General features: G+C 39.6%; 1 protein-coding gene across 6 annotated transcripts in view; it reads left to right on the top strand.

Moving 5' to 3' along the window:
- Nucleotides 1-27,908, top strand: part of RAPGEF4 (Rap guanine nucleotide exchange factor 4) — a 329,303-nt gene that overhangs the window by 265,331 nt on the left and 36,064 nt on the right. For all 6 annotated transcript variants that reach the window (XM_039469846.2, XM_010352028.3, XM_074399463.1 and 3 more), the window contains 6 exons: nt 56-132; nt 563-709; nt 2,959-3,074; nt 8,267-8,355; nt 14,044-14,122; nt 27,663-27,813. In XM_039469846.2, coding sequence (XP_039325780.1) covers nt 56-132; nt 563-709; nt 2,959-3,074; nt 8,267-8,355; nt 14,044-14,122; nt 27,663-27,813 — 659 coding nt within the window. The remainder of the gene's footprint in view (nt 1-55; nt 133-562; nt 710-2,958; nt 3,075-8,266; nt 8,356-14,043; nt 14,123-27,662; nt 27,814-27,908) is intronic.

Genomic DNA, 27,908 nt, shown 5'->3' with positions numbered 1-27,908 from the left:
TTATATTGATGTGCTTCTATTCTTATCATAAGTCTTTTCATCTTTTTGTGTCTAGTGTTTAACCAGGGAGAAGAAGGTACCTCCTGGTACATTATTCTAAAAGGATCAGTGAATGTAGTCATTTACGGCAAGGTATATATATCTTTTTCTTTCTGAAACTTTATTATGCTCCATTTACTGGTGTGTCTCTAAGTAGTGCCACCATTAAATTTGCCACAACATTGTTCCTAGATGTAGAAAAGACATTATTGTATCTTTAATCATAAATTATCTCAGTTATCACACATACAGTAGTATTGTACTTTCTGGGGTTGTCTCCTTATGGATTATAGTGTGTATACTTAAGCCATAGACTATATTACTCAATGAAAGAAAAGTGAACATCATAATTTAATTTCATTTCATTTAATTAATTAATTTAGTGGATTAATCCCCTTTGGCATCCCTAGGTACAGCCCATTTATTGACAGTATTTTAGGGGCTGGGGGTCTTGCGGCAGGAGGCGGGGGGTGTTGGCTGTGTTTCAGGCATCCCCTTCATCTGCATGCTCTACTCTATTCAGGGTGTGGTCTGCACTCTGCATGAAGGAGATGACTTCGGCAAGTTAGCACTAGTGAATGATGCCCCGAGAGCTGCCTCTATTGTCTTGCGAGAAGATAATTGCCATTTCTTAAGAGTAGACAAGGAGGATTTCAACCGGATCCTGAGGGTGAGTTCAAAGCAAATTGTGACTGAGAGACATGCCATTTTTCCTTTAACTGAATAAGCAAAGCTTTGAACATAGTCTTCATTGAGTAGTCCCGTGATGAATAATTGCTCTAGGCACAAAGAGCCTTTGTTACAAACCTGGTTATAGTTAATGTGTTGGCACACATCCTGAGATCTAAAGGTGATATTCCAGTAAAGCTGCAAACGTAGGATGCTGTGCTGGACCCAGTCCCTCTACACATGCCTGCACTGGTCCGTGAGAATTGACGACAAATAGGAATTGCCTTGGCAAAATGTCAGCCTGAGAAGTTTCTCTCTGACTTCCTGGGCATCCTTGTTTGTGTCCTTCCCATCCCACTCCCCCACACAGTGGCAGCACCTTCTGTCCCATGTCTTTCTCTTTCCTAGACCTTCCTAGTCTCTACCTCCTTCTCCTCCCAAATCTGAGCCGGTCTCATATCATCACACATTCTTTAATTTATTGAGTAATTACATTTTACTGGGAATTAACCTCCATCATGGTTACTCCAACCGAGCTTTTTCCTTTTCAAGGAAAAGGCTTTATCTCAAATTGTTACAAACTAAAGGAATTTCTGACATTGGCAGGTAGGTGAATATCCAGGGTGGTAGAGGGAACTGTGCAATTTCACTTAAAAGTTGACTCTGTAGATGAGCCTACTCTAAGCTTATTAAGGAATTTGTGAGAGTAGGTGATGTTTAAAATAAATGGCCTCTGGTTTTTCCCCAGCATGTGGTCCCTTGTCCCTGGAAAGGATGACCCAGCTTCGGCTGGTAGAGGACTGATCGTGGACTTTTAGGGATGATGATGCTGTCCCACCACCCCTGGCTTCTCAGGTGGCCTGTGGTCTTTCCCGCCCTAGCTTGAGTTCACTGGGGAGGCCATTCTCTCTAGGGTCACACTGCCCTCTTCCTCTCACTGCTGACCCACAGAGTAGGCCCCTTTCTGTTCCTCTTGCAGCCATAGCATCTCTATCCCCTCCTTAAGTCCTAAATGCAGCTTTTGTGCTGTGAGGTATATTCCCATTACTTAATGATGATTTACAATGTCATGCTTCTGTCCTGGCTTCTGGACATCAATCCCTACATGACCTTAAGCATTTGCCTTTGGTGGCAAAATTTCTGACAACTATGTTTGTCTTAGGAATGCACGATCCTAATGATTAAAAAAAAAAAAAAGGTTAAAATGTATAACTTTGAACGACATAAAAAGAAATACCAGATGGAATTTGAGTTGGTTCTTATCTGATCTCTTTTTAAATGAGGGCCAAATATTGAGGAAAAGCATGTTAAAACATTTAAATTAACTATTTATAATGATATTGAAATTTAAAGGTAAACTTTACTATTTCAAGTTTACACACAAGGAGTTTACACTCAGCCAAAACATTCTTTGAAAGAATCAGATTAGAACCATTATCATTGATGTAACTTATAAAAATCAGTTAAAATAGGCCAGGCACGGTGGCCTATTTGATCACACTTGTAATCCCAGCACTTTGGGAAGCCGAGGTGAGTGGATCACCTGAGGTCAGGAGTTCAAAACCAACCTAGCCAACATGGTAAAAACCCATCTCTACAAGAAATACAAAAATTAGCCAGGCATGGTGGTGCTTGCCTGTAATCCCAGCTGCTTGGGAGGCTGAGGCAGGAAAATCACTTGAACTCAGAAGGCGGAGGTTGCAGTGAGCCAAGACTGCGCTACTGCACTCCAGCCTGGGCAACAAAGTGAGACTTCATCTCGAAAAATGTCTTTATATAACTGAAAAGAATTTTTAACACATTTCAAACTGATTTTTTAAAAAACAAAACAGTCTTTTGATTAGAGAGAAGAGGTGCCCCACTCCTAAGGAAACTAAATACACTTAGAAGAAAAAGAACTTTGCTGAAGCTGCTTGCTGTTTACTACATATTTTTATAAATAATAAATGCCTTTGCTCCCCACCTTCCTGCTCTACTTCCTTCACTCAAAGGGTTCTCAGAGTATAACTACACTATGCTTTAATCTGCTGTTTTTCTGAAGCTGGGGTAAAAGCAGTTTTAAAAACACATGCCTCAAACCTCATCTGGTCCTCTCTCTGACCGTTCCAGCCCTTGACTTTGAAAATGACTTCATTTGTAGACACAACAATTAGCATGACAAGCACCAAATGAGTTTTTGAAGCATTTGAAATTTTTTTCATTGTCTGAGTAAACGGCAGCATCTGTATGTGGTGTAATTTGTATTTGCAGGACGTGGAGGCGAATACAGTCAGACTTAAAGAACATGACCAAGATGTCTTGGTGCTGGAGAAGGTCCCAGCAGGGAACAGAGCTTCTAATCAAGGAAACTCACAGCCTCAGCAAAAGTATGTTTGCATCCAACACTGTAATTGCCAGACTATGATTAACCTTTTCACATGGTATCATCATTGCTACAATAGCATGTTCTCCTTTTTTGTGGAAGATGGCAGTGTATGTGACTTTTTTCCTCTCTATTGACTAATCACACATCTTGTGGAGGATAATGTATCCATTTCTGGCACAGCATTGAGCTTGGTGCTGCCTAGAGTAATTCTGGAGAGAATATTCCTTTACTCTAAAAACGACTCTTTGTATACAGTGTTCAACTGTAATAGCTGTGGAACAGAAGGCGTGTGAGAGAACAATGAGAATAGCAATGCCAGGCAGCTCAAAGGATAGGAAGGCCTCTGGGTTGATGAGAACTTTTGGAATTTGAATTTCATATGCAGGATTTCGGTGAAGTGTTTTCCTCTTGTTATCAGAGTGAGCGTCTTTGATGGAAACCCAGACTTCAAATATAAAACAGTCTATTAATGGCAGCCCAGACGCATCCATTTGGCCTCATTCATACTAATTCCTGCTAATGTCAAAAGGGCATTAGCTTCACGTTTTTCAGATACCCTGTTTAACTTGAGTCTTTTTCAGTATATCCATGTTCAGGTCCAGCTTTTGCTGTAACTTACTACATAAGATTTCATCAAATACACCAACATTTGAATGGTAAGACAGAATAGAAAATGTGGCTCTCAGAAATCACAGATAATTGCAGAATCTAGTTTTTAAAATGGAGATTGTTTCAGTCTTAGTGTAATAAAAACACCAATTCTGTAGTTAAAGAAATGTCACCCAATAATATTGTGAAGGAGAATACATCTCAAGTAATTTCCTTTGTTTGCCAAATAAGTAGGGTGTTCCCTTTATCAAGACACTCACCACAAATGATTAATTTTTATTGTTTAGACTAAAAGCCTGAGGCCCAGACATTTTCATTTGGTGAATCAATGTATTTGCGAAGAAGGCAGGAAGAAATATAATATTATTAAATAGCAATAGTATATTTTGCAGATTTTATAGAATTCTTATCACATTACAATACCTTTTAAAATATGGAGAAATTCAGGCTCAGAGCAACAAGTTACTTGCCCAAGGTCTCAAAGCTTGTAATGGCAAAGCTTGGATTCAAGTCCAGCTTGACCAGTTTTCACATGCCTATCCCCCTTCCACCTGCCAGCTTGCTATAACAAAATATAGTAGGTAAGACTACATATGCAACACTGTTTAGTACATATTGCAAACCACTCCACATCAAAAGAGCCGAGTCAAAAGGACTATGTAAAAAACTACCTTTCACTTACAAAACTATAAAATTACCATAGAAATTTTCTTCTAATTTATTTACTACTATCTGTTCTTGAAAATGGTCTGCCCAAATGTTTTTACCAGTTGTCCTTCCATGCCACTAAGGAGGATGAGAATGAAAACATTTTTTTAATGTGAAGGTTGCTGCTTCTAGTGATTTTCTTTGGTTCCCTTAAATCACTAGTGTTTTATCTGCATTTTAAACTAATGCTTCAGATGTCCCAGGAAACTGTGCTTACTGAAAAGGCAAGCCTTGGGAATTCTTCTTAACCTAGAAACATCTGATCAAGAGGTTCCCTGGGGTCCCCTTGCTTCACTTCTTCATGCCATTGGGGAATGATCAAAAGCATTTGCTTGTTACAATCACTTTCATTCAGGGTGTTCTCCAAATACAGGTTTCTTATGAAATCAAACTAAAAGGGATGGAAAAGGAGAGCCCGTATGTTTTATTATTTTAGGCCTGCTCTGATTTTCCATTATATCTCCTTATTTGTGTCCTATATTCCAATCCAAATTTCTTTCATAATTCAAAAACTTATGCATGTTCACAGTGAGCCATTTGAGAAATATCATGAGTACAAATTAATGCACCACACAAGATCATCTCCCTGAAGAATGAAAAGCTGCCCTCTCAAGGGGTCATTTTCCATGTTGAACCTTCCCAAATGAGACCAGAGCTGAAGGGGAGGGGACATGTAAATAAATCTGGGGCTGATATTCTGGATTTCAGTAATGTGGCATCGACCATGTCTGTAGCTGGACTTAAAATTTAGGAAGCTCTAGGGCCTCTCCTCAGAAATCATCCTTTTTGAGTTCAAAGATGGTCACCATGTTGGTGCTGCCTGTTATTTTTCTGATTCACTTTTTCCCTGAGAAATCCAGAATCGTTTATATGTACATTTTTAACTTCCAAAACCTCCTAATTCTACCTAAGCAACTCAACTCTGAGTATGATATTAAAGAGGTCAATAATAAGACAACATTTGACATGAAGGATAAATGCCATGGAGCGCGCAGCCATCTACTGTTTCAGATGTCTTTCTGCTCTGTGGTTATGCGGGTTTAGTAAGAAATAATTTGAAATGCATATTCCTGTTTTAGTTACTGTGCTGCTTTTATCTTAGACTGTTTTCTCATTTCTCAACTCCATCCTGTGTGCTGGAAGATAGTCTCTTTCAGGTCCCCTTCCCCACACCCTTTATATTCTAGGAGCAGAGTGTAGTGTCCTCATTTGCAGAAAAATATTTTATATCAGAGGCTTAAAACCTCATAGCTTATATAATGTAACCAATTGGAGTTTGCTTTTAACTTGGACTAGAGTTGCTCTTTCATGAAATAACTTAAAAAGAGCCATGTTTTGTGGTCTTCAAGTGGTCCTGACCTCATTTTAAACAGAGGTCAAGCAGTAGCTGCCTGGTAGTGGACGGGGGGACACGAAGCCATCACGTGATGTTTCAGCCAAATCCAGAACCCCCAGAGCCCAGAGGGCTATGTCTGGTCAGAAGCTCTTGACCCCTCTCTCTTGGAGTTCCCTGCCCTAAGGGAATGTCAGCACCTAACAGCCTTCTGTGGAGCTATGAAGAGAGGTTCCAGTAAGGCAGTCATGGCAACTACACCACGAGAGGAAGTCTTTGGTAGCAAAAGAAAGATACTGGGGGTCTCCAATTGGCCAGGTGGACAGACCTTAGAGAGGCCACTTTCTCTCTAGAGAGGTGATCAGGCATCTGGCTTGCCGCTCAGATCTCTATTACTTTTGGCCAGCGAGGATGCCCTAGCTAAAGGACGTCCAAACGAAGAATACCAGGATGTGAAGCCAATCTTCTAGTAGAATTAAACTTTTGACAAGGGGACACATTTCATGAACTGACATATGAGTCATATGGCTAGCTATAAAGCTTACAACTTCCCCGTGCCATGCAAACTAACAGACTGGTTTTCCCCCATTCAGTTTTCATGTTATGCAATGTATGCATACTCCTACTGAAATAAAACTTGTTTTCAGAAACAAACAGAACAAGCCCTCTTTAGAGGAAGGTTGTTAATTACATGGAGAATTTCCTGTTCTGGAAGAGGCACCAGGTAGCTAGACCTGGTCTCCCTCTGGAGCCTCTTGCTCTACAAGCAGAAAAGTGCCATGAAACTCATGCTTGTTCTCTGAAGCCAGACACACGGGGCTCATGTCAGAGATCTCCCATTTACTAACTCTGTGATCTGAGGCATGATGCCTCCCCCTCCTGAGCGGTCTCTCCATCTGCAGAATGAAGATAATATTTATCTAGCAGGAGTAAACAGGACGGCCTTATTCAGTGCCCACCTAGCTGTCTAGGGCATAGTAAACATTCGACAGATGTTGCTCTCTCTAACCCTGTTTCCTGATTAATGTGGCCAACACTGCTCCTCTTCCAGCTCATCTGGTGAGTGCTATTAAAGAATCATATATTTCAGGAATTACTGAATGAATTGAACAATATTCTCCATTTCAATATTGAAAGTCTTTTGTATATATGCCATCTTCTTTCCTCAAATATTCATTGCCCACAAGAGGAAAAACCATTGTCTTCTACCTTATCTATTTTGAGAAAGGGGTCAGACTTTTGAGATGAAAGTAGACTTTTTTTTTTTTTTTTTTTGCCATTCCCCTTCTCTCCTCCTCTAGGCTTTAAAGCCAGGTTTCCTCAAAGATTTAACTGTTTAGCTTCCTTTTGGTCCTGTGCACGCACTCACAGGACAGTCTTAGATAACAGCTGCCTTCCGATAGACTGCATCGGCTACCCCATGCAATACCAGGGGTGCTTCCGTCACCATTTTCACATGCACATATGTTAAAATGTCTGCTTATCACTCCATCGGGCCATGGATTAAAACCCTGAGATTTAATAACATGTTAGAGTTATTCTTGGGATCTCAACACACCTCAGAGGTCTCAAACAGGCAAGGAAAGCAGAGCTAAATTCCATCACTGCTTTCTGAACATTAGGCAATTTTATTTTCATTGTTGTTTTACTTGCCTATTATTTTTAAGTGAAATTTCAAGCAGAAAAGCAAAGCCTGAGCTCTGGAAGAGAAGCGCCCAGATCATCTGAATGTATTTTGTCTATAGCACCCACTTAGTAGTGTTTTGTCGTCGTCTTAAGTATGATTTTGAAACAGCTCACACACAACTGAAAAACTAAATCCTCCCATGTTCACTGAAGAACACCACGGAAGGATCTTCTGAAATAATGTCTAATATAACTTCCAATAGTTTATATCTGACATTGAAATAAATTATAAGGATTTCCTACTGCTAATTTATTTCCCACTATGATGCCACTGGGGTTTGTTTGTTTGCTCATCAGTGTTTGGGATTTTGTTTGCTTTCTCTCGTTTTATTATTAGCTGAATTTCCAGAGCACATACCAGTGTACAGTTGGGAAAGACAGAGCATTCCAGAAATAGGCAGGGGAATCCAGTGTGGGACAGAAGTTTTGCTACGAGTAACCCATATATGGATAACCTAGCTTACTGTCATTTCCCTCACCAGCTCCCGCTGCCTGACCTGAACTGCCCTGGTTTTACATGTTCCCTTTTATTCTCCTTTTGAAGAAGACAAGTTTCTCAGTTCCCAGCCTACTAGAGCTGCTCTTCAAGAAGTTTACCTCATTTCCATGTAGGGAAAAAAGAACAGTGTTTGTAGTAATGACTTCACTGTGTGGATTTTGTTGTTGTTGTTTTGTTTTTGTCTTCTTGTGTGACTTTGACAAGGTGCGTGGTCTGTCCTACCATGAAAAGTATATGGGTCCCTGAGATCTCAAAAAAAAAAAAAAAAAAAAAAACACTTAGATAAGAAAAAGTTTTTTTTTTTTTTAATGATTTGCCCACTTTTGAAAAACTAATGGCATTTTTGTTTCTTATCCAGGTATACTGTGATGTCAGGAACACCTGAAAAAATTTTAGAGCATTTTCTAGAAACAATACGCCTTGAGGCAAGCTTAAATGAAGCAACAGGTATATACATAGAACAGTTTGCATGCCCATTAAATCAATGCATAACATTGTTTAAAAGTCCTGAGCTCATTCGCAGTGTGAATGAAAGCAGTTTTGGAAGGAGATTCTGTGTCTTTTCCTGACCCACAATCCTGGAAATTTGGTTTGAGGTTACATATTGGCTCTTGGAAGCTATCCTCACAAAACTGGTTCTTCAGTGGTTTCTCCATCCTAAATGTGGAGTAACATTTCTCCAGCAAAGCTCTTAACATGTTCTTCTTGCTCAGACATCTTCAACCACTTTCCAGTACTCGGCTCTACTTTTTTGTTGTTGCCCAAGCTGGAGTGCAGTGGCGTAATCCAAACTGCAAAAGCAGTTTTGGAAGGCGATTCTGTGTATTGATATTTGAAAATCATCTCTGTGTAACCTGAAAGGGAACAGTCCTTCTGACTGTCCTCTTTCTTCTCCAATCGTGACTGCTCTCTAGAAATGACTCAGCCTCATCTATACATACTGTGACTTGTCTTCCCTAGGCATCTCTCTCTTAAGTTATTCAAATCCCACTTTCTATAGGCATCTATTGGGTGTATCATTTGCATCCTACCTATTCCCATGAAGGATTTGAAGCTGCCTACATAAAAGGTACAGCCTTGCTCCAATTGGGAGTAAGATGGTTCACTCTGCGGTTGTTGTAGAGTCTAGCTGTTCTAGAATGTAAGTAAATGCCACCATTTGTTTTCTAGGGCTGCCCTTACAAACTACCACAAAATGGGTAGCTCAAGCAACATAATTGTATTGTCTTACAGTTCCAGAGGCTAGAAATCCTAGCTGAAGGTGATAGTCAGGTTGGTTCCTTTTGAGGGCTGTGAAGGAGAAGCTGTTCCATGCCGCCCGTGGTTTGCAGGCTATCTTTGGCATCCTTTGGCTTATAGATGCATCATCCGGATCTCTATCCTCATGTTCCCACAGCATCCTCCCTGTGACTCTTCACGTAGCCTTCCCTCTGTGCATGTCTGTCTCTGTGTCCAAGGTTACCCCTTTTTATAAGGATACTAGTCCTTATAAAGGATTATGGGATTAAGGCCCACATTAAGGACCTCACCTGAACTTGACCACACCTGCAAAGACCCTGTTTTCAAAGGTAGTTATGTTCTGAGATAGCAGAAGTTAGTTCTTCAACATATCTTTTTGAGGGGGATACAAGTCAAAACATAACATCTGCTTACAGAGAATCAGTCTTATTACCTAGGACACAGTTATTCTAAGGTGAATAAAATCTCACCAGTGAACTGGGAGTTCAGAGTTATAGAATTGTGTCCCACTTTTGTTACCATCTTGTATATGACTTTGAAACAGCCCACACATGCAACATGTTGTTTTTTTTAATCCTATGCTACTGCCTGTCTCTCAGAATAATGTCATGGGTTAATATTTTAAGCACATTGAGCTCCATAAAAGAGCGTTTCTGACTAAAAGAAGTTCAAAGATTTACCTCAAAAACTTCGTTCAAAATCCATTTCCATAATTGACCTTTGCTATATACTCAAGGTGAAGATATCATTATTATTATTATATGCCTCCTAAAGGTTATTTTACCACTGAGTTTCTTATTTTATCTCCTCATACCATTTTCTTATTTTATATGTAGATGACCTGAGGTTTTTTTATGTAGCGAATTAATTAGGGTATAATAGTTATAATTGTCAGGGTCACTGGCTTCAGGCCAATTATTCTCAGCTCAATATTTGTTGAATATCTTGTTAGGCAGACACTAAGATAGACGCTTTGGACTAACCAGTATGAACAAGGAATCATCCTCCTGCCTTCAGGATGTTTATAATCTGTTAGAAGACATAAAGGAATTTGCACGTAACTTGAATATAAGGCAGAATGTGGTTAGCGTTTCAGGGGCACTGACTGGTTGAGGCATCTAGGAAAGTATCGTGAAGGCCGGGTGCAGTGGCTCCCGCCTGTAATCCCAGCACTTTGGGAGGCCGAGGTGGGCAGATCACAAGGTCAGGGATCAAGACCATCCTGGCCAACATATTGAAACCCTGAAACCCTCTACTAAAAATACAAAAGGTAGCTGGGTGTGGTGGTGCGCACCTGTAGTCCCAGTACTCGGGAGGCTGAGGCAGGAGAATCGCTTGAAGCGGGGTAGCAGAGACTGCAGTAAGCCAAGATTGTGCCACTGCGCTCCAGCCTGGCAACAGAGTGAGACTCGGTCTCAACAAAAAAAAAAAAAAAAAAAAAAAAAAAGAAGAAGAAGAAAAGAAGAAAGAAAGAAGAGTATCATGGAAAATATAGAGTGGCCCTGAAGGAGGCTGGTAACCAGTAACTAGAGATGGGGACAAAGCCTTCCACACTAAGGGACAGTATTAGCACTGACCTAGAAATAGACAGGAAAGAGTGAGTGGTCTGATCTTTGCTGGATTATTGTATACGTAACCTGGAAAAGGAAGGAAAGGTTTAAGAATTGGGGTATAGATCTTAAAGACTCCTAAGTGTAAAGCCAGCTGGTTGCAGTGGCTCGTGCCTGTAATCCCAGCACTTTGGGGACCAAGGTGGGAGGATCACTGGAGCCCAGGAGTTTGAGGCTACAGTGAGTTGTGATCGTGCCGCCGCACTCCAGCTTGGGCAATGACAACAAAAAAGTAAAGTCAAGCATTGGGAAGTGGTTGAAGATGTCTGAGCTTTACTGGAGAAAGGTTACTGCGTATCTAGGATGGAGAAACCGTTGAAGAACCAGTTATGTGAGGATAGCTTCCAAGAGCCGTATGTAACCTCAAAGAAACCAAATTTCCAGGACTATGGGGCAGGAAAAAAATGTAGCTGGTTTTTTTCCCTCTGATTAACCGTTTGGCCAGAATATATGATTACATAATGCAAGAATCGGCATCTAAATACTTACTTAAGTATTTACTCAAAAGAAAGATTCTGGGCTGGGCGCGGTGGCTCAAGCCTGTAATCCCAGCACTTTGGGAGGCCGAGGCGGGTGGATCACGAGGTCAAGAGATCGAGACCATCCTGGTCAACATGGTGAAACCCCGTCTCTACTAAAAATACAAAAAATTAGCTGGGCATGGTGGCGCGTGCCTGTAATCCCAGCTACTCAGGAGGCTGAGGTTGGAGAATTGCCTGAACCCAGGAGGCGGAGGTTGCGGTGAGCCGAGATCGCGCCATTGCACTCCAGCCTGGGTAACAAGAGCGAAACTCCATCTCAAAAAAAAAAAAAGAAAGATTCTGGTACATTAGAGATGATGACATCTAAGGAAAGAGCTATGAGATCTTTATACTACCCATGAAGGGTGAGTATAGCCTTCCTTTCAAGTCACCTCTAAAAGAGATGGGGATTGGATTATTGCTGCGGCTTCTGCTTCTTTTGTTTAGTTTTTTGTTTGTTTGTTTTTTTAATGTTCCTCGCAGAGCAGGGCTAACCCATAGGCTGTGTGTCCAGAGTAGCCTGCTTATTTCTTCTTCATCAAAAAAACTGCAGCCTAGAAATCAGGGTATTCTAAGGCTGACATGTGGGATATAATTCTTGACCCTTCCATTTTGATGGTAGAGACTAGGCTGGCATCATAATTTAATATTGAACTTTATTCCCTTCAGGTTTTCCTGATTTTTTTTTTCTCACAAGCAATGTTTATGCCTTTGGAGATAAAGAACAAATCAGTATCTTTCTCATAAATCAAAAATACAAATGTACCCCCCTACTATCCTGGACACTAAATAATCATAGGGTAGGTCCAAGACATTTCTGGACATAGTGGAGTGGGAGACCCTTGGCATTTATGGATTTATAATAAGGTAAGAAAGGTCAGAGTTACCCTGAAACTTGTTTACATTATAACAATGCACACTGCTGAATTTGACACTATACTCTCTTAATTTCCCAAAAATCTGTTTCCTACCTGAAACCCATTAGTTCTTAGATTTTTACTTTTAAAACCAGCATTAGTCATTGAGTGACTTGGTAAATCATTTTCTAGTAGGAAATGATTGTTTTAAATTCATTCTTAAGCAAATTTTAACGCTATAAATTAGACTTCCAGTATTCATGTTTTTGGTGAACTTAACATTGGCAAAGTTTGCAGCAGTGACTAAATGTTTAACCATTATTCTCATTTTAATATGAGTGATGAATGTAATCCCAAGCTGTCATCACTCAGTGTCACCAGTCACCTTCAGTCTCATTATACTGAGAAGAAGCAGAGAAGGTGCCAGACGGAATTGCTGCATATGAGGAGAGAGCAGGAAATCCAGGCTGAGATGGGAGCTGAGTGGTTGGCCATGTTAACTGACCACTTCCCCAGCCTTGGAGCACACGAGTCAAGTCTCTGCTTTAGCAAACTTTAAACTACTAGATACTATAGCCTTCTGGGTTCATGTAAGCAAGCATTACCTCATCTATTCTCAGAGAATATATAAAACATATCAAGATGGTACTGGATGTTAAGCTCCGGCAAGCCAAAGTCCTTTGGTACATTAAAAAAAAAATAGTTTCATGCAGCCTCTGTCTGGCACCTTCTCTGAGTATTCTCTGGCTTAGTCTACATAATGTGACTGAAGACCTGGTGACGCTGACTCGTGACAGCTTGAGATTACACTCATCAGTTATATTTAAATGAGTATAATGGTTAAACCTTTAGTCACTGACTCAGACTTCGCCAATAAAAGTTCATTAAAAACATGGGCCACATTTGGCAATCTCATGTATAGCTTTCAAATGTACATATTTCTCACCATTTTCTATTTAAGATGAGCATCACAATCTCGACCAGTGTATTTCATGTTTTCCCTGGAAATGTCCTTGGCATCTTGGGTTCCAAGTTCTGATGGGCATAGTCCTGAGGTTTTTAGTTTTGCCTTCATGAGCTTTTCCATCTAGCTAGCTATGGTGTGTTGTCTGCAATGAAGAACCAGCATCAAATTCAATGATGAAGTAAATGAAGCTTATTTTGGGGGCCTGCCTTACTTCCCTTGCCAAATCCCTGCTTTGCTTCCTACAAAATAGCTTCACATATAGGACAGTCCACCAGCTTCTGTTTTGCTCTGGCTGCTGCTGCTCATAGCCTTTATCTTGTTTTCTCTTTCTTTCCTTCCTTCCTTCTTTCCTCCGTCCCTCCCTTTCTTTCTTTCTTTTCTTTCCTTTCTTTCTCTTTCTTTCTTTTCTTCTTTCCTTATTTCTTTCTTTTTGCTGCTGCTTCTCCCCTCACCAATTCTCTGCTCTTACCACCTTCTGATTCTGTAAATCTATTGTCTGCCCCCCCTACCCCGCCCACCCTCCATTGCTCCTTCTGGAAATAGGAGGTGAAAAAGAGATGAAAGAGAAAGGATTTTGAAAAACAAATATGATATAGACAAAGAAATGACCGCATGTGAGTTCTGCATGCATGGTACGGCCCACATGTGACCCTTTAAGTATACAGATTCCAAAACTTTTGGGGGCTAAGGATCCTAGTGCCATTTGTACAAGGCTGTCTCTTTTTAAAGTATTATACTTTTTGTCCCTTGTCCTAAAAACTCATTTTGATCTCAGTCTCTGTCAACACCATTATTTATATGAACTGTTTTCATGTAACATAAACTCATATCCCAAACCAATGTCTTAGAACCAATGGCCAAGAACAAGTGAATAGACACTCCTGCTTTCCTAAAGATTTCCGCAATAACCTAATTTCCTTTTCTGTTTTTCCCCCTTCCAGATTCTGTTTTAAATGACTTTATTATGATGCACTGTGTTTTTATGCCAAATACCCAGCTTTGCCCAGCCCTGGTGGCCCAATATCCTTTTACGGCGATTGTAAGTCCCTGTTCTCTTAAAGACAACGCCACCTGTCTAGAGCCATTCTCTCCTCTCACCTTCTGAAGGTAAGTCATGGCCCAGCTGGAGTTGTGCACTCCTCCCTCATCACACTGAAATGTGTTTTCCCCTGTACAGACTCCAGCTCTGCCTGGCAGAGGTTTGCTATGCCATGTTTAAGGATTTCCTCCTTGTTACCTGTATGAGGCCATTCTTTCATTGCTATAAAGAAATAACTGGCTGGGCATGGTGGCTCATGCCTGTAATCCCAGCACTTTAGGAGGCCAAGGCGGGTGGATTACCTGAGGTCAGGAGTTCAGGACCAGCCTGGACAACATGAGGAAACCATGTCTCTACTAAGAAATACAAAAAATTAGCTGGGTATGGTGGCAGGTGCCTGTAATCCCAGCTACCCAGGAGGCTGAGGCAGGAGAATGGCTTGAATTCAAGAGGTGGAGGTTGCGGTGAGCTGAGATCCTGCCATTATACTCCAGCCTAGGTGACAAGAACAAAACTCCATCTCAAAAAAAAAAAAAAAAAACAAAAAAAAAAAACATAAAACCTGAGGCTGGGTAATTTATAAGAAAAGAAGTTTATTGGCTTATAGTTCTGCAGGTTGCCTAGGAAGCATCATGCCAGCCTCCGCTTCTGGGCAGGCCTAGGGAAACTTGTAATTGTGGCCAAAGGTGAAGAGGGAGCAGGAGCGAGGTAGGGGAGGTGCCACATACTTGTAAATGACCAGATCTCATGAGAACTTACTATCTCGAGGACAACACCAAGACATGAGGGATCCACCCCCATGACCCAAACACCTCCATGACCCAAACACCTGTATCATTACCCGTGCAGAGAAGTGTGAACCAGCTCACCACAGGAAGGTGATGCTGGCAAAAAAAAGTATCCATACCTGGGAGGCAGGCTAGAGAGGGTTGTGGAGAAGAACCAGGGAGTATTAGCAGGCATAGTTCCCTAACCTCGGAGACAGACTGTGTCCCCCTGTCAGGCTCCCGGGCAGGATGGACTGTGGTCGGCTTGAGTTCCTCCTCAGAGCTGTGGCATTAAATTGCTAACCTGCTGAGAAAATACAAGTTATCACCAAAGGGTCATTTTCTTTTCTCATTCATCCTAGACCATCCTGTCCTCTAGATACCAACATTTCTTTCTTTGTTGCTACTTTTTATTAACATCTTATGGACTTAAAGACCCAACATTTGAAAATTCCAGTGACGGTTCCTCTCGATAGCTTGAAGGCCATGTGTGTTTGAGACAGTTTTTCAACAGTCTTTGGAATGGCCCAGTCGATGCTGGTATGTGGCACAAAGTGAACATTCTCAGAAAATGTGAGTGGGATAAAAGAAGTCGTCATGAATGAGCTTCACACTCAATTTCAGGAGTGTATGAAAGTGTATGCTAAGATTTTATTTTATTTTTAGAGCAACAAAAATTTATACCTCAAAGCACTTTAGCCCTTTTGAGCAGTTAAATATATTGAAGGAGAATGGCTTTTTCTTTCTTTAAGCAATTCAATGAATGTTGGCATGATTTCCTCGTTCAAGATTATAATTGCCCTACCTGATTCTCATTTTCTTGTTCACTCCTAATTCTCTTTGAAGTAAACAATGTATGAGGACAGGAGATGTGAGTTGAAGGTGCAACTCTGAGCGAGCTGCAAGAGGGAGATTTCTGTGTTTATTTGCCTGGAAACTGTCTTACCAAGTAATGATGGCTTAATGAGACTTACATATATTATACATTTTTTCTGGCACATATTCAATTTTTCTCAATTAAAATGAACACATTCGGGACCTCTTTGTGTGCTTTTAACTCCACACCCACTAATCATTATAGACCTTTGAGATTTCCTGGAAGGAAAAATAAAATCCACCATTGAGTTTAGACTTACTTTTTTCAGCAGTTAGCAGGTCATTAAGCCTGAAGCAAACAAAACCCAAAGACAGGTCAGAGAGTTCAGTGGGCCAAGGGGGGGCATCTCGACAACTCTAAGCCCCAAACTCTGAGCTTGTCCTTTTTTTTTTTTTTTTTTTTTTTTTTTTTCAGATTCTAACTTCTTCATTTATTAGCTTGTTCCCCTTCAAGAGCTGATAGAGAACATTCAAATCACTAACTTGTTTTCAAAATAGTGCTCTGGAGAAAAGGTTCGTTCCATGCCCAGGTGGGGAAGAGTGGGGAAAAAATGATATTGACAGGGAGTTAGAGGGGAAGGCAAGAGAGCAAACAGGTGTGGAAGAGCTGTGACATGAAATCTGACTTCTTTTTTCTGTAGATGGGGGAAACCAGGATGACTGGGTATAATCTATACTACCTAGGGCCGTCAGATCTCCTCCCTCCTACCTGGCCCTGTGAGAACTTAGATTCTCTTCACTGCCCTGTTTTTAATCAGCTCTCTCTGTGTCAGGTGCATGCTAAGAGTATTGACCAATATTATACCACTCTATCCTGACATGATTCTATTGGGTTAGTATTAGCTTTGTGTTACAAATGAGGGTCCTGAAATTACCCCCACCCCCCACAAAAAAAAAAAAACAAAAAAAGGGGTGGCTTGCCCAGGGCAAGGAACTGAGTCCTCCAGGTCATTCAAACCTGGAGTTTGCCTTTTATTTTCTCCTCACAACTTACCTATTTAAAAGCTTGTTTAAATTTTAATGATTCTGTATCCTTTAATTAGAGTTTCAGAACATTTCGAGACACTATATTGCATCATAAATTGCTTAACACACACCTGCAAGCAACAGGGATGTATAATGCAAACTTAAACAAGTGGTTTAACCCCTATGTTTTTAACGTGGGATATTAGGGTAAGTAAAATACTTAACCATGTTTCATTAGTCAGTTGCTTTGGTGGAGCATTTTTAAAGTACTTAACATCTGGAACTTTTCATAGCAGCCCTATGAAGAAATCAGTATTTTTACTGCCATTTTTCTAAATCAATAAGCTAGAATAATGAAAAATTATGAGTTGCCCAGAGAAAGGTAATTGCTATCACAGAAAAGATTTGAGCCCTGAGCTACTGACATGTATTTCTGTTCTTAATCCACGTTGTGTGTCTCTTCCAATTTTGATTTTACCATGGAGAAAGATAGAACTCTGCTGAACATTAATATATCAGGCTTTTTATATGCTAATGAGAGAGACTCTCTATTGATTACACATAGTTTGGACATGATTTGACCCGATGAATACAAGTGCTTTATAATGAATTTGAAAATCATATTTGTTCAGTCTCTATACTTTTTATCTCCAGATTCTTCAATCTTTTTTCAAATCTGCATTTAAAATTGAGTTCAGTTTTCCTTTAGTCTTCAAAAGAAAATTAAAACCACCTGCATATAACCCTATACCTCTCAGGTGTACTATTGCTAATCTTTTTGTGTGTACCCTTCTAGCCTTTTTTCTATACATATAGATATATGTTTTTAAATGTAAGAATGGGATCATACTGTAAATAATCTTGTATACGTTTTCATTAAGCAATATTTTGTGAATATCTTTCTACGCCATTGTTTTTCTAAATATAGTTAGCTTGCATCCTTAAAAATAAAACATTCTCATTACAAAATATTTTAATTACCAGAAAGGGAGAAGAGAGCAAAGTTCACCTGGCATCTCACTGCCATTAATACATTTGTTTTTAAAATTTTAGAATTTATATACATTTTTATGTACATAAGATTTTATATAAATTAAATAATGTTACATGTGCTTTTCGGTAGTCTGCTATTTTTCACTTAATGATATGTTGTGAATATCTTTCCAAACTAATATATAGAGAGATAAAACAACATCATCTTTCTTCTTCCAGATAATTTCATAAACATTTATTAACTACTGGAAATGTGTCACAGAGTACTGGGCAATGAGGGGGCCAAGATATGTAAGAAAGACACATTATTATTTTTAATGACTGTATAATATTATATGGTATTACTAGATATGGCATAATTATTTTCTAAACTCTTCCTGTTGGATATTTAGAATATTTAGGCATTTAGATTTTTTTTTTCCTATAACAAACACAGTGGGGTGAATCGGCATCCTTCCAGTTAAATCTTTGCCCATGTATATGAAAATGTACTCACTTTAAATTCCTAAAAATAGGCAAAGACTATGTAGTATGTTAATGCTTCTGATGTGTATTCCCAAATTGTTCTCCCATTATCTTAATTTTGTGCTTTATGATTAAATTCTGCCATATTCTTCTTTGTACAGCTACAGGCTGGCCTTCAGTTTAGTAAGTGATCACAATGAAGTCAATACTACTTTGAATTTTAATGACGTTTTGATCCAGAGTATTTTCACATCATTTACTTTATCTTTCCAATACCTGTTCTCCAAATGTGGAGCAAAAAAAGTCTGGTATATTATTTATTTCATTTCACATATAGGAGAAATCAAGGTACAGGGATGTCTAAGATTCTGCATGTACTGGTAGACATTTGGAGGAGGTCCGGGTAGCACTGATGTGATAGTAGTCTGCAGCGGACATTGTGGTTGATTCGCCAACATTCATGCCTTATTACTCAGTCGTTTTAGCCATCTGTAGTAATTAGCTGCCCTTGCCAATGACTGGTTCTCCAATGCCAGGCCCAAGCTAGACTGGGCCAGTGGAATTCAAAGAGAGGCCTCCTGGGCTTCTGGGTAAAAACCTTTTTAATGTTTAGGAGGAAAAAACAGGAATCCTGTAACCCCAATTGCCAGCAGTAGCTATCTTACAACCATGATGGGACTGAACCCCAGGATAAAGCTGAAATGAGCAGACAGTCAGGAAAAACTGAGGTCTGTGATAACATCATTAGCACTTGACTGGTCCTGAAGCTTACTCTGCCAATAGATTTTTTTTTAAGTCAATGAATATAGGTATTTGTTATTTAGGACAGATTCTTACTGCAGCTAAAAGAATCTTAAGTGATAAATGGCTTATATTTAGACTTGTAGAAATTTTAAAACAGCAATAATTTTGGACAGATTTTTTTATTAGAATACTAATTTTCTTTAGCTTAGTATTCAACACAAATTTTGTGCTTTTGGCATGGAAATAATGTGTTTAGTTTCCTGAAAAAAGAAGAAAAAAATATAGAACATAGATTTGACACTAAGTTTTAGCTAAACCACCTTTTCTGTGTTTCATCCCTGTACAGAAGCAAACACAACAGATTCGCTTGCTGAAAAACCAGGTTTCCTCTCATAAAAATATTTGTGGGCCAGGTGCAGTGGCTCATGCCTGTAATCCTAGCACTTTGGGAGGCTGAGGCAGGCAGATCACAAGGTCAAGAGATTGAGAACATCCTGGCCAACAAGGTGAAATCCTGTCTCTACTAAAAATACAAAAAAAAATAGCTGGGCATGGTGGTGCACAACTGTAGTCCCAGCTACTCAGGAGGCTGAGGCAGGAGAATCACTTGAACCTGGGAGGCAGAGGTTGCAGTGTGCCAAGATCGCACCACTGCACTCCAGCCTGGCAACAGAGCTAGACTTCGTCTCAAAAATAAAAATAAAAATAAAAAAACTTTGTGAAATTGTGAAATTGACCTGGAGATGTTCTCTTTATAAGTCAACTTGGGTTTTGTAAGAAGAACATTTATCAAAATCTGCTTTTCTTTTTGATGAAAGATTTACATAATAGCAGCAGGTTCATATTCTTTAAATGAAGCCAAGTTTTGAACATTCTTTAGATTTCTAAGAAAAACTTTCAACTGAAATTTGTCGAAGCCAGATTTTGTCATCATAGTCCCCATTTGATTCTCTAAAGTGTTTGATCCATATGTCACCATCAGAGCAATTTGCTTCTGCAGATATGCAACTCGAGAGTTTGTTTCCAATAAAGAAGATTTTGTTTGGTGATGTTATGAACATGATATGGTCCCTGGGAAAAAATGACTGTCTTATCAGATATGCTACAAAATATATCATATTCATGTTCTCAGCCTCATATCAACACCATGTACTCTTTTATCCTGTTTTTTTACTATAGGGAAAGTAAGTTTGAGCAACTAAATAATTTTCCCCAAGTTACACAGCTAGTGAATGTTAGAACAAGATTTGAACCCAAGCAGTGTATTGCATTAGGGCATGTGCTAACTGCTGTGCTATGAGTACAAGCCCTTAGCTTTAGACTTTTAACCAAGAGGTAGAGACTTCTAAAAACATGGAGAATTCTGAAAATCAGTGTGAAAAATATTCTGAGCAAGAAAATGGGAGCTATGTAAAGAAATTGATGGTAAAGAAGTCAGTCCTGTGAGCCCAAAGTTAATAGGTACGCACAAACAAAGGAGAAGCCTGTGTGGGTAGGAGTAGCATCACAGACTTAAAACCAGAAATGCCATTGAAAATATTTTAAATGACTTTCAGAGGAGAATCAGTAATAATGTTGATGGCTAAGTTTTGCTGAGTACTTAATAGGTTTTAGATCCATGTTTTGCCTATATTATCTCATTTCATCCTTAACAGCCATCCTCTGAATTTTACTGATGAGGAAACCGAGGCTCTAAATAGTCAATTAACTTACAAAAGATTATACAGTTTTTATTTAAGTGGGGAAGCCAGGATGGGACCTAAGAAGTGTAATTTCAGAACTTGCATTTTATGAACATACCATATGAAGAAAGAAATAGACCCAGTGGTCAGAATGTTGAGCTGCTCCACAAAGACAAGAAGCCCAGATTATAGTAAAAAAAGCAAAAGCTCTGAAGTAAAAAGACCTGTGTTTAAGACCTGTGTCCTATAAGCTATATTACTCAGAAATTAATGCTTAACCTCTCCAAGTCCCTTCTGTAAAATAGGGGTAATTATAATGATATGGGCTGGGGCTCTATGTCTTCACCCAAATCTCATCTGGAATTGTAATCCTAATTGTTGGGGGAGGGACTATGTGGGAGGTGATTAGATCATGGTGGTGGACCCCCCCACCCCCATGCTGTTCTCATGATAGCGAGTGAGTTTTCATGGGATCTGATGGTTTTATAAGGGGCATTTCCCACCTTCACTGGACACTTCTTCTTGGTACCATGTGAAGAAGGACATGATTGCTTCCCTTTCTACCATGATTGTAAGTCTCCTGAGGCCTCTCAAGCCCTGCAAAACTGTGAGTCAATTAACCTCTTTCCTTTGTAAATTACCCAGTCTTGAGCAGCTCTTTACAACAGCGTGAGAATGGACTAATACCTTATACTTGCCCTACCCACTTTACCAGGTCATTGTGAAAATCAAATGAGGTTATGTGTGTGAAGATCCATTATAAACCTTAAAGCCCCATATAAATGTTGCTATTGTTATTATACCATCAGGAAAGGAATATGGCATATTATAAAGAATATACAAAAGCTTTGTCTTGTCAGTGGGCAGATGACCCCCAAAGTTTGTTTTCAGCTGCAAGCAGAGATCTTGTATGCAAAGCAGGGTTTTAAAAAACAACAACATTTAAGAGTATCAGTTTGAATGTTGTTAAGTGTTTTATAAATAGCTGCATAATTAGCATGTACTTACTGCAAAAAGTATACATAATATTTTATTCCCTGTTGTAGGCTGTAATGAATCTGCTGCCTCTACATCCTGGGAGGTTTTCACTTACTTTCCCCATGATAATTTTAATACATGGAACCATTATTAGCTGAATTAAGAATAAGTAAATGAGCGGTAAAAAAAAAAGAAGTACAGAAAAATTACAGGTGCCTGTGGTGAGTAAGATAATAGCTAGGTAAAAATATATGAAATAATTACAGTGTTTGAACGGCAGAGCCGGCATGAGGAAAATGACTCAATGGAATATTAAGCCTGCTGTTGGCAGGGTAGAAAAACTGTAGCCTACACTGTGGCCTTCACCTCTTCTGATTCTCAGCCCTAAAACCTCACTGAAAACAGATCCAATCTGCTCTCAGTCACGTGTATGCAGTGCTGAAGGAGGTGGTTCAGTTCAGTGAAGATTTAGTCACTCTGAAAGTTCCTGTAGATTCAATACCCAATAACGGAAAGATTATATTTAAAAGAGGTACCAAATGTTTTAGAATTAAATTCTTTATGAACTTAATTTAGAACGTACCTCTGATCTGTATTTGACATCTTGACAAAATGGTATTCCAGGTAATTTAGATAAAGGCTCTTAAATAGCTGTGATATTTTAAAGAGTTTTTTTTTTTTTTTTTTTTAAGAAAAGTGCATTAGATAATATGGCATTCCAAACAGTATGATTAAATTGTTTGTAATCAGTCGATCAACAAACATTGAAGGTGTTTGTGTGCCCTGTCCTTAGCTAGAAGTGCAGAGATTCACAGTGAGTTTATGACACAGTTCCTGCTGTTAAGGATTCTGATTTAATACTCCCAGATGGTGAGAAATACTTTATAACAGGTTAAGTATTCATAATTTGAAAATCCAAAATGCTCCAAAATTTGAAATTTTTTGAGTTCTAACATGATGCTCAAAGGAAATGCTCACTGGAGCATTCTGGATTCCAGATTTTCAGATTAGGTCTGCTGAAGCAGTAGGTATGATGCAAAGATTCCAAAATCCAAAAAAGTCTGAAATTCAAAAACGCTTCTGGTCCCAAGCCTTTGGGAAAAGAGATACTCAACTGTGTAAGCGAAACCTCAAGCTGAAATTTGAATGATCAGATTTAACAATGTCTGCTCAGCATCGAGCCACTGCTTTCCTAATTGGCATACACTGAACTATAGCAGAGGGGCGTCTCGTTCAGGCCTTAACAATGTCTGTGCCTCTCTATCAGATGATGAAGTCTGCAGCAGCTAACTCTTGATTTTATGTATGTACTTTGTTCTGAGGATTTGGGGGATCATTTAACATCTCAGATGGCTTTTCCTGTTTCCCAACAAACTTCGAAGTCATCTGACTCTGCTATATAATCTATGTTTGAGTAAAGAAAGTAATTTTAATATCAGACAAAACACAATAACACAGGTAAAAGAGTACCGAGGAAGAAAATAAGAGAGCTGAGTTCTAGTTCCAGGATTTCCTTTGATAAATTTGGAAAAATCACTTAAACTCATTCTGCCTCAGTTTCCTTACCTCTAAGGTGATGGAATTGAAGGAAATGTAATCAAAGGGCTCTTGAAACAGAGATGTTATGATTCCATGACTTACCTGAAATCAACACAAATGTGTCAGCGATAAATTTGGCCTCAAACTATCTGGCTTTTCCTTAATGGTGTTTAAAATACCAATTCAGTAAATAATTTTAGATTGTCTTACAGACTTGTAAAAAGCTAGAACTTTATGAGATATAGGAACCATGTCGTCTCTCTGCATCTCTTTCCCCGTGAGCTCAGGCACCCATATTGCCTCTTTCCTGGCCCAACTGTCATGATATCATGAGTCACAGCCTTATTCAGTAAAAGCACTTCTTGATCATGCATTATTCCAATTTTAGCCAGAGAAGGCTTCTTCAACCTTCCTGATGTGTCTGAATTCATGAACATGCTATATTTAAAATGTTACTCTTTTTAGATTGCACTTTTGACATCATATTGAGACGAGGAAACTAGTAAGATAGTCTTTATTCTTTGGCTGCTACCTGAAGGGAATATAGTTTTTCCCCCTTCCTACCTTTTTTGTAGGAGTTAAATAAAATCTAAAAATCACACAAACCTTCTAAAAGCCTGGGGGGATTGGTGTGGGAATGAATAGAAACCTCAACACCTCATCTGTAACCATTTCCGGTACAATCAACTGTATATAAAGTTACCTCTGTGTCCCTTAAGAATCTGATTCAACAGACATTTCAGAAAGGGAACCATGTGTTGCCTCTGGAAGAGCAGAATCCTTGAGCACTGCCTGGATTCAGCTATGAAAGTAGTATTACCCCTACCCTTACTTTAGTAAATAAACATCCATGAGGGGACAAATGAGACTTCGTGACATAAGTCAGTGCTTCCTTTTAGTTTTCCAGAGGTAAAAATACTTAACTTTCATGAGAAAAGGGAGAAAGCCTTTCCCAGTCCCTCTGGATTTGATCAATTCTGTCTCCCTAGAGGCTGCGGGGTTCTTTATCAAAGACAAGGGGTACTCAGCTCTGGTTACTAAACGTGCTGAATCAGCTGTGGGAACATCAACCCACACACACACACACACACAAAAGGATCTCTTTCCCATTCGGAGTTTTGCTTTCCAGATGCATTTATTCTTAATCATTCGTGAACTCAAGCACTAAGGTCTAGTTGCTATAGCTGCTAGTTAGGATGGTGGAGGTGGGAATAGCGGAAAGAGCCCTGTCTGAATTTGCAAGCCCTGCCATTATTCACTCAGCAATCTTGGCCAGATCTCTTTTCTCTGAACCTCCATTTCCTCACTGGTAAATATTTTCTCTTCAGAGAAATAGAAAGCATTATTTGATAGCATAAGAATATTGAGCTTATTTTATGAATTGTAAAGCTCTATATACATGTTATCATATTAATCCTCCCAACAATGTAATTTATCTTTTATTGTGGACAAAAGACAGATTTCCCCAGCAGGAAAGAGAACAAGACAAATCTTAGTCCTGACGCGTAGAGACAATATAGACTCAGCTATCCCATGGCCCTATATGCTAATGTCATTCTATCCAACACACAAGTATTTGCATTTTTTCCTGAGTCCAAGTTAAGATAACCTGAAAAGTTAGAGTTATATCCACATGATATCAGCTTGATGTGTCAAACCATTTCAGCCTCATACAGTAGGAAAGAATCTCTCTCTCTCCCTCTTCTCTCTCTCCCCAGCCTTCCTTTCTCTCTTATACATGTGAATACCTCCTTTTCAATATGTTGTCCAGTGCAGTATTTTAGATGAATAGGACAGTGCCCATTGTATCACCAGAATCTAGCATGGTGCTTTACTCAAAGTAGTCTCTTAATTAATAATTGGTGAATCAATTGGATCAATTTCAGTAGTTTCTTTGCCTAAGTACTTGTAAAGCACTTTGATGTATTTTCTCTGAAAAGCATATTAATTTATTTGAAAATATATTTACCTCTTAAAAGCCATGTTAGCTCATTAATTGTCCTATCTTGGGGTTTTCTAAATTTAGGCTAAGAGTTCACCACAATACTAGCTCAATAAAAGCTTCCCTTTCCTCTCTATGCTGTTTCCATCTTTGAGTGAAATATTTTTAAGGTCATAGTTTATAGAGTAACTTAGGCACAGTGTGACATTCTTTTAAATTGGCATGATCTGGGAGATAATTAAATTTGCTTGTTTTTCACAATATAAGGCCATCAGAAAGGTTGTCTTAAACAGGCACTATCACTTAGACCTAGAAGAGGGGCCAGAGGGAAGAAGCCCCAGGTGCCCGGTGAGGGAGATGCATAATCCACAGTGGCATCAGGATATTTGGAACAGCTGTCTAGGGAGCAGGCCCAGCCTAGTGGTAGCTTTGACACATACCGTACTCAGGATTCAGGATCTCCACTGACTCTTACATTTATCGGGGTTGGCCTTCCTCAGCCCACACCCCTCCTCTCCACCTTGACCATTCTTACTTTCTCCATTTGGCTCCTGCACCATGGAAAAGAAAAAGATAGCATCTACCAAAGGCTGGTGTCAACCAAGTTTCTACACAAACACAAGGTACCATAAAACTAAACCAAAGACAGCACAGTAGCAAGGCAGCATTGCATTTTCATTACGTTAGTTTGTGGTACCTACCTGATTCTCCCTTGGTCCACCTTGCCTTAGCGTTATTAAATGTGGTAGCTGAAAGAATTTGGAAATGATTTCTTCTCATCTCTTCATTTCGTGGGTGAGTAAATGAAAGTCTACAGTGGCTAAGTGACTTTCACAAAATCCCATAGCTAAGTGGTGGCAGCAAGAGGACTTGAACCCAGATCCTCTCACTCTTGGTAGAACCAGTACATGTTTTTCAGTCAGTCAAGACTTTCTTATCTGTTACCTACCATGTACCTGACTATGCTTCTATGTACCATTAAAAAATGGTCATAAAGTATAATGTCCAGCATTACAACTCGTTGGAAAGGAAAAACTCAGTTATAAATGCATGCAAGCAAGAGACCAAAGAGTTAATAAGAAAAGAAATAATTTTCATATCAAGTGATCTTTCTTCCTTTTTTTTTATTGTAAGCTGAGAGAGAATTGTAGCAATACAAGTTGAGCAATTTTCTTTTTTATGAATCTTGTGCTCAATTTATGAAAGCCATTTAGTAACCCATTTACATGCAGTAAACTTTGCTTTAAAGTTCTATCATTTACCTTGATCATGATTATTTATAGTTCTTTTGGAAAAGGCCCTTTACTGGTTTAGCTCTCAAGCCCAGCACTGCCACAGGCTAGTTTTCTACAATGTCTTTCAAGGCAGGGTAGGAAGCTAAGACAGGGCCAGTCTTGTAGCTGTGAGGAATGGGGTGTTGGGTAATGGGAAGAACACTAGTTGGCATCAGGAGTCTTGAATTCGAAACTTCTGTACTCTCACTATGTAATCCTAGCCATTTCTCCTGCTTTAGTTTCAGTTTGTTCACTTCTAGAAACAGAGTGACATTTTCTTCACAAAGCTATAAAGCAGAGTTTAACTGAGGTACTCTGTGTGAAAGTTATATTGTAAGTTATGAAGAGTAAGTTGTTTTATGAACTGATTATAACATGAATGATAAATCATTGAAAAAAGGAATGGTATGCATGATCTAAAATATTTCTTGATTATCTACGATGTTGTCCCTCAGTACATACAAGAATGGACCAGGGACCTTTGCTCTTGGCACATAGGAGACCCTCAATCAGTACTTGTTGCATTAATGAATAAATACAGGTTCTGGGTGAGAGCCAGTATGCGAGGTATGGTATGGAATACAGCACAAATGCTCGTCATTCCAAGCCTCAAGGGGCTTACAGTTAAGATGGTAGCCATAAATGTGCAAAGAGCCAATAAGGTAAGTTGTGGTTCTACACAAGAGAAGGTATGGGGTAAAAAGCGTATCTGAAGCCCTCACCAGAGAACTGGTATAGCAGGAGCCTTTCCTCTTCCCACCTCTGGGTGGGTTTCTCTATCCCCAGCCTTGCTTGCCAACCCATGCACTTTTTATATCAGCCATGGTCCCAGCAGGGGATGCCCACTTGGAAGGGTTTCACTGAAATGCATATAACAAAGGAGATTACAGAGATTCGGGCAGAATTTTGGAAACCAACAACAGGTGGAAATGCACCCAGAGAGAAGCAACAGGTGGAAACATGACCACCCAGGGTGGCAAAGAGCAAGGCAGAGGCTGGCAGAGAATGACAGATGGAGCTAGACGTAGGAATCCTTGTCCACACCAAGTCCAGGAGGAGTCTGTGAAAGTCTAATCCCTTGGGCAGCTACAGGTCAGAGTCAGCAGGAGTTAACAAGGAATTGCATGCATTTGGCACAGACACTGTATGTGGGGTTCTTCGTGAGGGCCTAAGGGAGGAATTCCATCAGTCTAAAGGCTGGCTTTCTGAAGGTGGGAGCTGTCATTCTTTACCTTTGAAAGTAGCATGTGAAATGAGTGTGAAATGGCTCAATTTCTTCCTTGACTCCTCGGCACTTACCACGCACAGCCTTCACAAGGTACAGAACAGGAGAAAATGGATTATGCCCTCAACAATAAGAGGCGAGTCATCCGCCTGGTTCTACAGTGGGCTGCTATGTATGGAGACCTCCTACAAGAGGATGACGTGTCTATGGCATTTCTGGAGGTAGGCGGGGGTCATCCCTTCCAAGAATACACTGCTGTCCTTCAATACAGGGACCTACCCATAGACTCAGCAGCTTCCCTGGAGAGACTGTAGTT

Source organism: Saimiri boliviensis, chromosome 5, assembly GCF_048565385.1.
Source record: "Saimiri boliviensis isolate mSaiBol1 chromosome 5, mSaiBol1.pri, whole genome shotgun sequence".
Lineage (NCBI taxonomy): Eukaryota > Metazoa > Chordata > Mammalia > Primates > Cebidae > Saimiri > Saimiri boliviensis.
The sequence above is the reverse complement of the archived record's forward strand: the minus strand, read 5'-3'. Positions and strand labels throughout refer to the sequence as shown.